Here is a 13048-nt window from a genome sequence, read left to right on the forward strand (position 1 = left end):
CACCGAGTACAGAAGCATGGTGGGGAGTCTCAGGTACTTGGTTCACACTCGCCCGGACATCTCGTTCGCGGTGGGCTTTGTGAGTCGTTTCATGGAGAAGCCGAGGCAGGAGCACATGGCGGCGGTCAAGCACTTGATCCGGTACATAGCCGGGACAATTGAGTACGGCATCATCTACCCCAAGCTATCCAACGGCGACAACAGGCTGATCGGCTACAGTGATAGCAACCTGGGGGGGGGGGTACAGATGACAGGAAGAGCACGACGGGCATCATCTTCTTCCTGGGACAGAAGGCGGTGGCCTGGCAGTCCCAGAAACAGCCGGTGGTGGCGCTCTCATCCTGCGAGGCGGAATACATTGCCGGTGCTGGAGCAGCATGCCAGGCGGTGTGGCTCACGAGGCTCCTGAAGGATGTCACCGGCGACGATCCTCAGACGCCTCAACTGAAGATGGACAACATGTCGGCAATCGCACTCAGCAAGAACCCAGTGCTGCATGATCGAAGTAAGCATATTGATACAAAATTCCATTTTATTCGTGAATGCATCGGCAAAGGGAGTATCTCGCTGGAGTTCGCGAGCTCTCAGGAGCAGCTGGCCGATCTGATGACGAAGGCGCTCGGGCGTTCAAGGTTCTGCGAGCTTCGTGAGATGATTGGCGTAGTCAATCTGGGCTGAACGAAACTTCATTCAGGGGGAGATTGTTGTTTTTCATTCAGTTTGTTCAGTCCAGGTTTAGTGTTTTCAGTTCTTAGCAAATAATGGACCCGGTTCGATCGGGTGCGTCTTGTACAGGCCAGACGCATGCTCAGTTCATGCAGCGGCTCTCCCTCTTTGTAGCTGTAGTGGTGGTGACCGCGTCCGTGGTTTCGTTCGTGGGATGGCACGGACAAGTCGGAGACCACGGCTTGCGCGTCGCGTCGAAGCCTGCATGCTCCGAGTCATGGGATGGCGCGACAATGGTGGGGGCGTGGAGGTTTCATCGTCAAGGCCAAATCGGCCTGTGTACATTCTATTTAAGTTTGCAATAGAGTCATGAAAAGGCTGCTCGGTTGCGGCACCAAAAAAAATCTGTGTTTTGTGTGCTTTGTGTTCCACTGCGTTCGCGTGCGTGAGAGTTCAGCTCAGGAGCTGTTCCGGCGATAGGCCCCGGTGATCAGGGGTTTACATGCTGTGCTGGCCGATTTTCACGTGGAGCAGCGGATGAACAAGGTGTTCGTGACGGCGGCGCGGGGCATGGCCGTCGGGGTGGAGCTGGAGGGGTGCACGGGCGCGAGCGCGAGCACGACGGGCCTCGTCGGTGCCCGCGAGGTGGAGGCGAAGGTGCGGCTCGTGATGTGGACTCCGCGGAGGGGGAGGGGGGCTCAGGGCGCGCGCGGCGGCGTGGAAGAAGGAGGCGCGGGCCGCGTCGCGGGCGGCGTTCGCCCGGTTCCTCTCGGACTTGGAGAGCAGCAGGCCTTGAAGCGATGATGAATTCTGCGTTGGCCCATGGGCTGATAGGCCGTGGATGCGACGCCGTGGAGAAATTCTCACCGGGCCGGGGCCCCGCTCCAGCCATATGTCCGTTGGAACGTGCCGGCCGGAGTGGCGGCGGAATTTTCTTTTGGCGAGATGAGAGCGACGGACAGACGGCGCCTCGTTGCAGTTCCGTGCAATCTGTCGAGCAAGAACAGTTGTTTGCCACCTAAAAAAATGAGTTGGCGATCAAAGCAGACGGCTTTTAGCGAATTTTTAAGCGTATTCATTATATATATGCCGGCGGCGACCAATCAATCAATCAAACTGTCAAACTCCACGGCGACCAAACCCGTGGGAACAGGTGACGGGGGCAGATCAATCAGTCAGTGAGTGAGTCGAAGCAATAATAGGGAGGGATGATCACCAACCGCATTAGAAAAGCGCGGCGGAGCTGGAAAGAGCGAGGCGAGCGGTGCCGGCGGAGGCCGACAGGCAGGCTAAAGCCGGAAAGGCGACTCCGCCGCCCAGCTGAAATGGCCAAATGATTTGCCTCCCCACAGCTCAGTCACAGCCAGACGCCGCCCTCCGCTGCTCTGCTCTGCTCCCTCCGTGGCTCCGTCCTTCCTCTTCCTCCTTGCCGCTGAGGAGGCGAGCCGCCAGCCCGGAAACCAATCGAACAGGCCGAGACCGCCCGCCTCCACTGCTCGCGTGCGTGCTTCCCGGTCCCGGCAGCAGGTGAGGGTTTCGTACTTTCGCTCCTTCTCGGGTTGGGTTTTGTGAGGTGAAACTGAAAAGGGGTCCCGCCTGCATTTACGTTGGTTTTGGGTGGCTTGATATTTTGGGAAACTAAATCCGGGTTATTTGTGGGTTCAAATTAAGGTGGTGATTCGACTCGGTTTTAGTGTAATCGAATGTCTGAGTTTGAGCTCAATGCTTTCAGTGTCTCTCTGGATATCTCATAGTACACACTAGAGATGTCCTTCCGGCAATATGTTGTGGCTCTCTGCAATTTTCTGCTGTTGTTTCGACTCTGAAGAGGTCTCTGTTGGTTGATCATATCGTGGAAGCCGTGTACTAGTATTTCATCTGTGTTAAGATTATAGTGAGCTGTGAGTTTGTGAGTGACCAGCATCAAATTGGACTATGCAAAATCTTCTTTTCTGGTTGAAGTAGAATGTGGGCTGGTAGAATAGCTAATATATGTTTCTTTTCAAATTGGACAAGCTTGATTTCTTTTCGATGAAAAATAAACACAGAAATGCCATACCATGCAATCATCTATATGTAATCTGTTCTTCTCAGTTTGTTTGTTTTTTATGGTTTTTGACTACTGTAACTGAATGGCTAGTAGGCACTTGCTAGTTTAGTGTTGCCATTTGTATTTGTTGAAGCTTTCCCCGAAAATTAAAATGTTGGGTGCAATGGCTGCTGCATGGAACTTGAGACTTATTGGTGCTTACATCAAATATGCTTTTCCTTTTTCATTTAAAATGAAGGAACAGAGAAGGAAGGAAAACAAGAACCAAGAGCAGAGTTGAATAGGTCACTATGCGCCGGTGGCTTTGCTGCAGTCATTTTGACACACCATATCTTGAAAACGAAAATGGACTTACAGGCAGTCCTGATAGAACAAGTGGTACGTCTGTTGTTTATGATATATTTCTTATAGCGTTACTTACTTACTTTATCAACGTACAGATGATTAGAGCACAAATCTTAGTCTGTACTTTGTATTAATGAAAGACAGATGATGTAATTGTGGGATTATTTGGCCCCTGGTGTGGTAGATTAAACTTGTATTAGATGAACGGCACAGAGCATAACATGTGAAGACAAGCTTTTGGTTTTGACAGAAAACTATTCTTTGCTAGACCAAGTCCCATTTTTATTCCATATGGCATGCCTGATGGAAATTTTGAAACTAATTTTTTATCATATATTTTAGCTAAAGATATGTTGGATACATTTCAAGTTAGCTGAATATACCGTGTTGTAAGCAATATAAGTTCGGCAATCTGACGGTTTCATTACAAAAATGCACCATGTTGTTGATCAAACAGCTGCACTTAAACATTGTTGTACAAATTCGAAAGTCTAAAATGATACTAGTTCAGGCCTGGGTCAGCAAGCTACCTGTACACGTTCTTTTTTTTCTAGGAAGATTAATGGTTCTCAGGCCTGCTACGTGGACAGCTCAATGGATGAGGAACAACCCCGCCTGAAATTTTCATTTCAAAAGGAGAACTGAGTACAAGCTTGCTACTACTTTGTTAGTTGCTTATTAGGCAATCATTAGTAGCACACATGATATCGATCAATACATCCTTCTATCGAGAGATAACCAAGTAGAATTTACTGGAGTAGTATTTAACACTTAGATTGACCTTTTGTCCTCTTCGTTCAAATGACATAATAGTCAAAGACATATAGAAAAATACAAATGTAGCTACAATATTGTCAATGCAAAGCCAGGTAAATTTGAGCTTACGCAAGGCATTTCAGGTAGCAGGTTTGGTACAGATGAGGACACTGATTAGTTAGAATGTCATGCTGATTGAACTTTTAGGTGGTTCTGTCGCCTTCTATTTAGGTGCTTCTTACTTTATTCATTGTTTTATGTTATTCAATATCGACATGGTTTTACATGGCATGCCTATAACTGTTCGGCGCCTTTTCTCTCTGCATTCCATGCTTCTGCTGCTGAGATCATAAGCATATTCAACATATGCCTTTCAGGAAACGGTTTAAATTCAAACAGTGATCCTGCAAAACCGCCTTCCATTGAAGTACCTGCATTGTCATTTGATGAATTGAAAGAAAAGACAGATGATTTTGGGTCCAACGCTTTGGTTGGTGAGGGGTCATATGGAAGAGTATATTATGCTGTTCTGGAAAACGAACATGTGGCTGTAAAGAAGCTTGATACTTCAGCAGATGCTGAACCTGATAATGAATTTCTAGCACAGGTATGGTTTGTGGTTTGCCCAGACCCTGATACTGCAAATAACTTATTATATCATACTCTACACTCTAACTGCAATAAAATTGTTTTTGCAAATTATCCATTTTGCCATAATGTTATGTATATTGTTTATGCTTCATGTTGAACAATTTCCTTTTTCCCTTTTCCTATTTTGGATATAGGTGTCCACTGTTTCAAGATTAAAACATGAAAACTTTGTGGAAATGCTTGGTTATTGTATCGAAGGAGATCAACGTCTACTGGCTTATGAATTCGCTACAATGGGCTCTCTACATGATATTTTGCATGGTATGCATCTAGCCACTTAGCTAATATGCGGCATTTGGAGATAAAAAAATATTCATGATGAAAATATGAAGTCTTTTCTAAACTTGTTTTTTTTTCAACAGGAAGAAAAGGTGTTGCAGGTGCACAACCTGGACCTGCTCTTGACTGGATGCAAAGAGTCAAAATTGCTGTTGATGCTGCAAAAGGTCTTGAATATCTTCATGAGAAGGTTCAACCTTCCATAGTCCATCGAGATATACGGTCTAGCAATGTTCTTTTATTTGAGGACTACAAGACTAAAATTGCAGACTTCAATCTTTCAAGCCAATCTCCAGATATGGCTGCTCGTCTACATTCTACTCGCGTCCTTGGAACCTTCGGATATCATGCTCCAGAGTAATTATTTGACATAAATATGCACTCTGCTCATAATTTGCATAATGTATCTAGGATTATGCCCCCACATAATTATCATTTATTTACCTTTATCCTCATCATAAAGAAGCATGCTAATAATATTTTGACTATTTTGCAATTATATGAATGGCCAAGGGAAAATTGGCTACTATAGAATAGCTAAGAACCAACAAATGAACCGATAATAGAAATATCTAGTTTTTATTAGGTTTTAGATATTTGGATTTATGAGTGGCACGGAATGAATATTTTGGAACTTTATCGTTGTTGCCCATTTGATCGGTGACATAAGAGATCTCTTATGCATTGCAGGTATGCTATGACTGGCCAACTGACTCAAAAAAGTGATGTATATAGTTTTGGAGTTGTCCTCTTAGAGCTTCTAACTGGAAGGAAACCTGTAGATCATGCAATGCCAAGGGGCCAGCAGAGTCTTGTTACTTGGGTATGAATTAAATTCTTCACGCTACAATTCTCATTGATGTTTCAAAACCAGTTTTTTGCCATTTTCCCTGAACAATTACCAATATGCAAGTCCCGAGTTGTGCGGAAGGACCTGCACAAATATAGCAAAAGAATATCAACAACTTTATGTAGTTATTGTTAGTGGTCTGATTTATCATGTATGTTGTTCCATGTTCAACTCAGGCGACACCAAGGCTTGGTGAGGACAAGGTTAAACAATGTGTTGATCCAAGATTGAATGGAGAGTACCCTCCAAAGGGAGTTGCAAAGGTATGTCCATTCTCTCCTTCTATGTGTCCATTTTTTTTGAAACAATGGCAGGAGCTCTACCTTTCAATTAAGACGAATGAAGTTTATATACAAGCAAAGGTAGCCAAGCGTGGCGCCAAACACCACGAAAGGTTACCCCACCCATGCAACGCGGTAGAGTACACACTACCTGTGGAAGAACCGTCTAATCTAATGTCTTTCAGGAGTGCTCGTCTACCATTAGACACTAAGCACTTGAAGGAGGACACTAAATTACTCGGTTCCGTTGGGTACACCACAGGGAAAAACCCGAAAATCCACATTTTTGCCATCAGGGCCACAAATGAGAGAATAAAGCTTACATCATTCTTACCTATTTCTTACATCACTTTTAATACGACATCAAAGTATAATATTTATTATTATAATAGCGGAATGTAATCATGTTATCAGAGTTATGAATAATTTAATTGAACAACGGAATATAAATATGTGATCATAATTACAATGGAAATAAATACCTATTCATGAAAGGATGAAGCATTGATATATAAACTACGACAACAGATTATAATATTTTCATTCATAAAAACATTTCGTGAGAGTTATAAATAAAAACTACGATCGCAGCGTACAGGAATCCTCGCTGAGCCCACCAGGAGGTATCCACACACAAGGGTCAGCTCTAGCATCCACCTGTCACCTGCAACAGGGGGAATAAAACCCTAAGTACTCAATTGTACTCAGCAAGACTTACCCGACAGGAGAAAAAAAAAGACTCCAAGAATATGCAAGGCTATCTGGCTTGTGGGTTTATTGCCTTTGCAGGAAGCATTACTAAGCGTGCGTCCTTATATTCGATTTTTATTAACAGCCGCATTGGTTCATTAACTAACCATTCTATGTAAGCACCTGTACTACTTTCAAGCAGGTGGTGAGCAATCAGAGTTCCTTTTTCTATTTCATCTGTCATCTTTCAGTTCTTACTACGGTGCTAGACATAAGACAAGTCGTACCGGATTACCCGGCGATTCGCGAATCAATGCCCCAGCTAGGTACCCTGAAAACACACGCCCTGCTTTACCTAAGGCACAAGCAGGACCAACCCATCACTATCCTGTCCCGGGTGTCCATGTCCCTATCCAAGCTGGGACTCTAAGCCCCCGTCCCTGAGTCCCGGACTCAGTGCGGTGTAAGGACCTCCTCCACCAAAATAAAACCCTGACAGTCGGTCCGAAAAGAGCCGGATCCGCGACAAGAGAGCAACAAGTCTTCCAAGCGCCCATACCCAAGTATGTGCTCGGGATAATAAGTCTGTGACTTGCCTCGATGGCTTATGCAACGACCAGTCCTTAATCGATACAGACAGGAAAAACAGTGTAACTAAGCTATGCCCCGCGTCCACGGCGACACAACCTCTTACACCCACCAATACCCAAACCATATCCCTGTCCGGTCACCATTTTTTTTCCTTTCCACCATTTATATTTTCTATATCTCGCGAGTGACAGACAATCACTCGACTTTTACCGGAGTCCTGTAGCATAGCAATCTACACGATCATGTCATACTAGTAAGACTCATAGGATAAAGATATATATATGCAAATGAGTTTCATTCAACTTCTTAAAACTTAATGCACAAATATAATTTAAACTACAGAAAGTAGGGGTTATACACCGGGGCTTGCCTAGGTAAGATATATTTAAAAGTTAGTATCTGCATTTTCAGATCATCCACATCATCGGAATAGAAAGCCCATTGCATCATCTCCTGAAGAGAATACCATTACACCATCTTCGGATTCCCAATCATCCTCCGATTGATCCGTTGACCCATCATCGTACCTATATGATATGCATGCGATGTAATGCAAAGATGTAATTAATCAACTGCAATTGTGACTCGTAAAATACGACGTACGCCTCTCAAGTTAATGGGCTACATTAGGCTACATATACACGTTGTCGGATAAGGCGTTATTTCCCCACAATTATTTTAGTTATATAAACCAAGGTGTTTATTTTATTTTATTCTATCGATTAATCCTTATTTGAAATAGAGCATCATTAGCTACCTAGCAAACTGATTATTCTGGAGCTACAAAAATTACCACGAGTACCTAATATTGCTAAGAGCCTACTGTACAATTTCAGATTCAACAATATTACCAATTGATCACAATAATTCTTACAAGTTTTATATCTTTATAATATTACGTACCTTAAATTAATTATATAGCTTCCAAGAATATTAGCAAACTATGTGAACAAACTATACTAACAGGTAGATCATGATTTTAGGAGACTAACAAAATTGATTTTACAATTTTTGGACACCTACAAAAATTTATATTGATTTTGCAAGTTTCAGTCATTTTAAACGAAAACTAGAAAATAATAGGCACTTGGGCCGACCTTGGCCGGCGCGGCCCACGCGGGCGGCTAAGAGGCCTAGTCACCCGCAGCCCATCCAGCCAAGCAGACGGCCCACCGGCGCACATGCGGTAGCGACCCACGGCCGGCTGCAGCCCACGCGGCCAAGGCCCAGAGGGCGGGGCGCGCACACGGCGCAGCGGCCCAGGCGCGGCACAATGGCAAAACGACCCCTGCACTTTCTCTAAATCAACCCACGGTACTCTAGACACTATTCAAACGAGTCACGTATTTTGCAAATAAGACCCTGTATAACGTTTCTTCTTGGATTCATACCCTCCTCACCTTCCTTTCCTAGGAGCAGAGGAGCAACCCGCCGGCCCCCTTCGGCGGTTCGCCGCCGGCGGAGGTGGAGCGGAGCCGCGCGCGGACAACAATGAGACAACCTGGCGCAGTGGCAGTGGCGGATCCGACCGAGCTCGGCACGGGCGCGCTGGGGGGTTTGCGCACACTCGCGATGGAGGCAGCGGCGCTGCGGCACGGCACCGGCACAGCGTGGCCCCGACGGGCGCTGCGGGGAGGACGAACCGAAGGTGGAGCGGTCCAGCGCGGGCCGTGGGAACTCGCGCGCGCGCGCGCACGACGGCCGGCGGCGATGCTCGCGACCAAGGCGGACGGAAGCGGCCATGGCGATGGGGCGCTGCGGTGGCGCGGCATGCGGAGACGCGGCGTGGACTTCGGGGCGAAAACGCGGCCACAGCGGCTACGGTCGGAGCAGCAGGCCCAACGCGGACCCAAGGAACGCGGACACGCTCGCTCGCGGGGACGGACCAGCATCGACGGGGCGCTACGGCAACGACGGAGACGCGGCCCGGACCGAGGGCACGCGCGCGCTCACGCGCAGTGGTCGGGCTCGACGAGGACGAACAGGCTGGCGAGCAAGGGCATGGCGGTGGCGCGTGACGCTGCATTGGCGATTTTAGAGGAGCAGCGGGCACTTCGGAGCACGACGGTAGCAGCTAGGCCTCAGCGGCAGAGGAAAAGGGAGGGAGGAGCAGGGGCGGTGGCGGTGGCCGGACCATGGCGCTACTGGAGTTGGGACGCCACCTCACGACTGCAGAAAAAGAAAGGGAGAGAGAGAGGAGCAACGCTGCCGACACGGAGGTGACCCGGCCAGACCTGCCTTGGCGCGTCGTAACTGAACGACAAAGGCAAATGTGCACGCGCAGTGGCACGGCTCGGACAGAGGCAGGCAGCGTTGCAGCGGTGCAGGGCTAGGACACGACGCGAGCAAGAGAGCTGGACCAGCTGGGCGACGACATTCACACGGCTCAGCCATCATTGGTCGTGTATGCAATAAAGGCTTATGGCGCTCGCGCGATACGGCTTAAAGAAAACGTGCCGCGAAGTACCGTGACGAGACAACTTAACTCGGCGGGACGCGAAGGCAGAGCAGACCGCAGAGGCAAGCGAAGACATTCATGACGCCGCAGAGTGAAGCGATGGAACAAACAGTGAGAGAGGGAAAACAAGCAAAGCAGTATGCGGCAGCAGCAAGGACGACACCCGTTCCACGCGCTACGGCACGGCGATGGCTCATACTCGTACCAAGCCATGGAACAAAATATTAAGGCGTTATACAATTATTTTTGCGCAAAACAAATCGCCACAACACGCTTTAAAATATACTTTCCGAATTTTTACCGTTGACGCGAAAGTTGGTTTTTAAATTTTAAAATCCGAGAAAATCGTTTTGGAAATTTTTCTAAGGCCTAAATCGCGGTGCTAAACAAGCTCGTAACACCAGAGCTGTTACACTACCATGAGTCATCATTGCCGAGCATGGTTGCAAAGCAGCCAGCAGCTCCGACTTCCCATGGCAAAACACCGACGACCCATCCTGAGATGTCAGACCAACGGGCCCGAAGCAGGCGACTGCAACAGGTCATCGTTGCCGAGCTCAACGACTTCGCGAAGAGCAGCTCCGACTTCCTGTCTTAATCCCACGCCTCGCCCGCGGCGATTGCCGATCCTCTAAAGCTGAAACCTAGCCGTCGGAGAGGGAGGGTTCGACCCGCGTCATCATTGCCGAGCTACATCCCCTGATGCAGCAGCTCCGACTTCACGATGCAGAACTCGTCGTCTCGCGTCAACCGAGCGCCGAGAGACAGAGGACATCCGTCGAAGGAGACATCACGGCCGAGACGAATTTCCACAGCGACGCCTTCAGGAAGGGTACGACGCCAATTGCGCTGCCGTCGCTTGTCCAGGAATGGACCGGGTTTCCACCCGTGGAAGACATGGCTGGGGGCACGAGAACACGACGCCCCAACAAGGAAATCGGCGTCCACAGGCGTCGCCGTTGCCAAGGCTTTCGAATGAGGTGCCCCTAGCACAAACGTCGAGCCAAGATGCCGGACCCTAGCCTATCACCACCGTCGTTGTCACTGCCATCCCGCAGAAGCCCCTCCAGAGGGGCATCGACGCGCCGGCTGCTCACAGCAGCCGCACAGTTGCGTCGGCCGCCACCCCCTCCGAGCGGGCAACATGCAGAGCTGGACTTACCCTGCCACGTGCGTCACCCTGCCGCACGCCGAAGTCGTCGCCAGCTGTCGCCGCCGGCTCAAACACCCGCCATCGACGCTACCGACCTCCGCCAGCCACCGACAGGCGCATGCCCCACCACGGGCGCCGCCCCCTGCCCTGGGGGCGCCGGATCTGGCCGTCAGGGCGCCAGACCCAGTGTCCCCGGCTGGCGCTGGCGCCGCCGCCTCCACGCCATGGTCGAGGAGGAAAGGGGGAAGCGGAGGAGGAAGAAGGAGTCCCCGCCACCGCCCGACGCCTGCAAGGGCACTGGCCAGCGCCGCCACAGCCGCAGCAGGTGGTCCCACCGAGCCCCACGCGGCTCGCGCGAGGGCATCCCCGCCGTCCCGCTACTGCGCACGCCGCCAACAAGCGCGAGGAAGAGGAAGAGACCTGCCCCGGACCGACGCAGCCGCCACTGCGCGTGCCCCTGGGCGTAGCGCCACGCACCACGGGCGTCGTACCCGCGGATCCTGCGGCGTCTTGGACAGGAGCCGCCGCCACCGTCGCCCAGCGCCCGCCCAGGCGCGGCCCGCCGGAGATCCGCGCGAATCCGGTCCTTGGACCGCAGGATCCGGACGCCGAAGCGAGGAGACTGCCCTGAAGACGCTGGCGCCGCCACCAGCCCCAGCGACCTCGCCGTGCCCCAGGACGCCGCACGCGAGCTCGTCCCCGACCGTCGCAGCTTCCACCACGAAGAAGAGCCTCGCCGCCGCCCTCCCGACAAGCTGCACGGCCATGCCCGCGGCCTGCTCCGGCGACGGCGCGGCTGGAGAGAGGGAGGGAAGGAAGAGAGGCGGCTATGGTTTGGGTCGCCTCCCGTGTCGCCTGCGTGGGGGCGACGCGGGGGCCTCTTCCTGTGTGTTCATGTGTGTCCATTATTTGTGATACAAAAATCCACATTTTTCAAATTGGCGACTGACATTTGAAGTTATTAGTATAAACAAATCAGCATTAGTTGCAACAAACTTGTGAAATACCAAACCATCAGCAATTATTTTTCCTTTTGTTGTTGATGCAGCTAGCGGCAGTGGCGGCTCTCTGTGTTCAATACGAATCTGAATTCAGACCAAGCATGAGCATAGTAGTCAAGGCATTGTCTCCTCTTCTTGTAAATGCACCATATCAGCCAGCTGGTGCCCCTGATACATCTTCAAATGCCTGACAACATGCACAACTGAAAACCCATGTAAAAAAACACCATTTATTTTTGGTATGCCGTTTTTACGAATTATTTATCTTTCGTAAAATCAGAATTGTCTGTGTTTATTGGAGAGGAAGGGAAGAAAAAAAGGTAACACATTTATTTTGAACCCATGTACTTCATGCTTGAGAGTTGCTGCAGTTAAAGTTAATTACTTAATCTACACATTTGTGCATTTGTTGCCCTTCCCCTGTTTCAGTCCCCCCTTTTTTTGAGAAGATCATCCTTATATTATTTGTTGTGTATTTGATGTTTTGTTCTTTAGGATTCAGGCAGGGCCTAATGTGTAAGTTTGGTTGCGGCTGTTGTAATCAGCGTGTTACCATCGATTTAAATTCTAGGGGAATTTCAATGAAATTTTGTGAATTCTACCTTACCTGCTGATGAATGAAGTTTGATTTTTTTTAAAAAAAATTGCATTATGATTATATATAGTTGAATATATTACATACAATATCAAAAGATATTTTATTGCAGTGCAGAACATTTTCCGAACCCAATTTTTCTGTCAAGGGCAAGCGTGGCCCACACTGGTGGAGCGAGGAAATTGCAAATCATTCATTTAATTTTCTGTTGGACTTTAGAATTAAAATTCCACAGTTTGCATATCCAGGTAACTCTGGCCATGAACGAATCTTTTTTTGAATCCGGAACTTATATCCCCGTTTTGTTGTTGGGTGCTCAGATCTGAAACTTTTGAATCGTCTTATCTTGAGTTTGAATTGCCCAATCCAACGCAACACGATTACACGAAGCTCTCGGTGGAAGAAAAAAAAAAGACTTAATAAGAAGAAAACCAGAACTTATGACTCTGATGATTAAACCCCAGATCTCTTAATCATCCACTGTCTGCATGTTGCGCGGCAACATGTTGCCATGGTGTCCCTGTCAGCATGGATGAGAGTCTCTCTTCTCTGGGAACTCAACGGCCTCAGGTATCCCGACACCTACCATCCTCTGCACATGGCAAATTTGGAAGCACGGGCTCGATGTGGTTTTCAGAGCCCTGCCGCCGTCCCTCCCTCCACTACTGCTGTCAGTGACACT

General features: G+C 48.9%; 1 protein-coding gene across 3 annotated transcripts; it reads left to right on the plus strand.

Annotated features, from left to right (window-relative positions):
* The first annotated feature begins 1059 nt into the window (after positions 1 to 1059).
* LOC136476961 (PTI1-like tyrosine-protein kinase 3) lies at positions 1060 to 12330 on the plus strand. Of its 3 annotated transcripts, none has more exons than XM_066474941.1 (8): positions 1060 to 2193; positions 2955 to 3094; positions 4195 to 4424; positions 4603 to 4729; positions 4831 to 5104; positions 5438 to 5570; positions 5774 to 5860; positions 11819 to 12330. In XM_066474941.1, exons 2-8 carry the CDS (start codon positions 3007 to 3009, stop codon positions 11960 to 11962), a joined length of 1083 nt encoding a protein of 360 aa, XP_066331038.1. In that variant the 5' UTR covers positions 1060 to 2193; positions 2955 to 3006; the 3' UTR covers positions 11963 to 12330. The 3 variants fall into 3 exon arrangements, with proteins under 3 accessions (XP_066331038.1, XP_066331036.1, XP_066331037.1); XM_066474939.1 differs by lacking the exon at positions 11819 to 12330 and adding an exon at positions 8573 to 9840; XM_066474940.1 differs by lacking the exon at positions 11819 to 12330 and adding an exon at positions 8573 to 9840 and having other exon boundaries at positions 2961 to 3094.
* The last annotated feature ends 718 nt before the right edge of the window (positions 12331 to 13048 follow it).

This window comes from Miscanthus floridulus, chromosome 8, assembly GCF_019320115.1.
Source record: "Miscanthus floridulus cultivar M001 chromosome 8, ASM1932011v1, whole genome shotgun sequence".
NCBI lineage: Eukaryota > Viridiplantae > Streptophyta > Magnoliopsida > Poales > Poaceae > Miscanthus > Miscanthus floridulus.

Bases quoted from the DNA above. Each gene is read 5' to 3' on its own strand.
- LOC136476961 (XM_066474939.1), top strand. From the start codon at position 3,007: ATGCGCCGGTGGCTTTGCTGCAGTCATTTTGACACACCATATCTTGAA. The intron at 4,425-4,602 runs GTATGGTTTGTG...TTTTGGATATAG, and splicing joins ATAATGAATTTCTAGCACAG to GTGTCCACTGTTTCAAGATT. The intron at 4,730-4,830 runs GTATGCATCTAG...TTTTTTCAACAG, and splicing joins TCTACATGATATTTTGCATG to GAAGAAAAGGTGTTGCAGGT.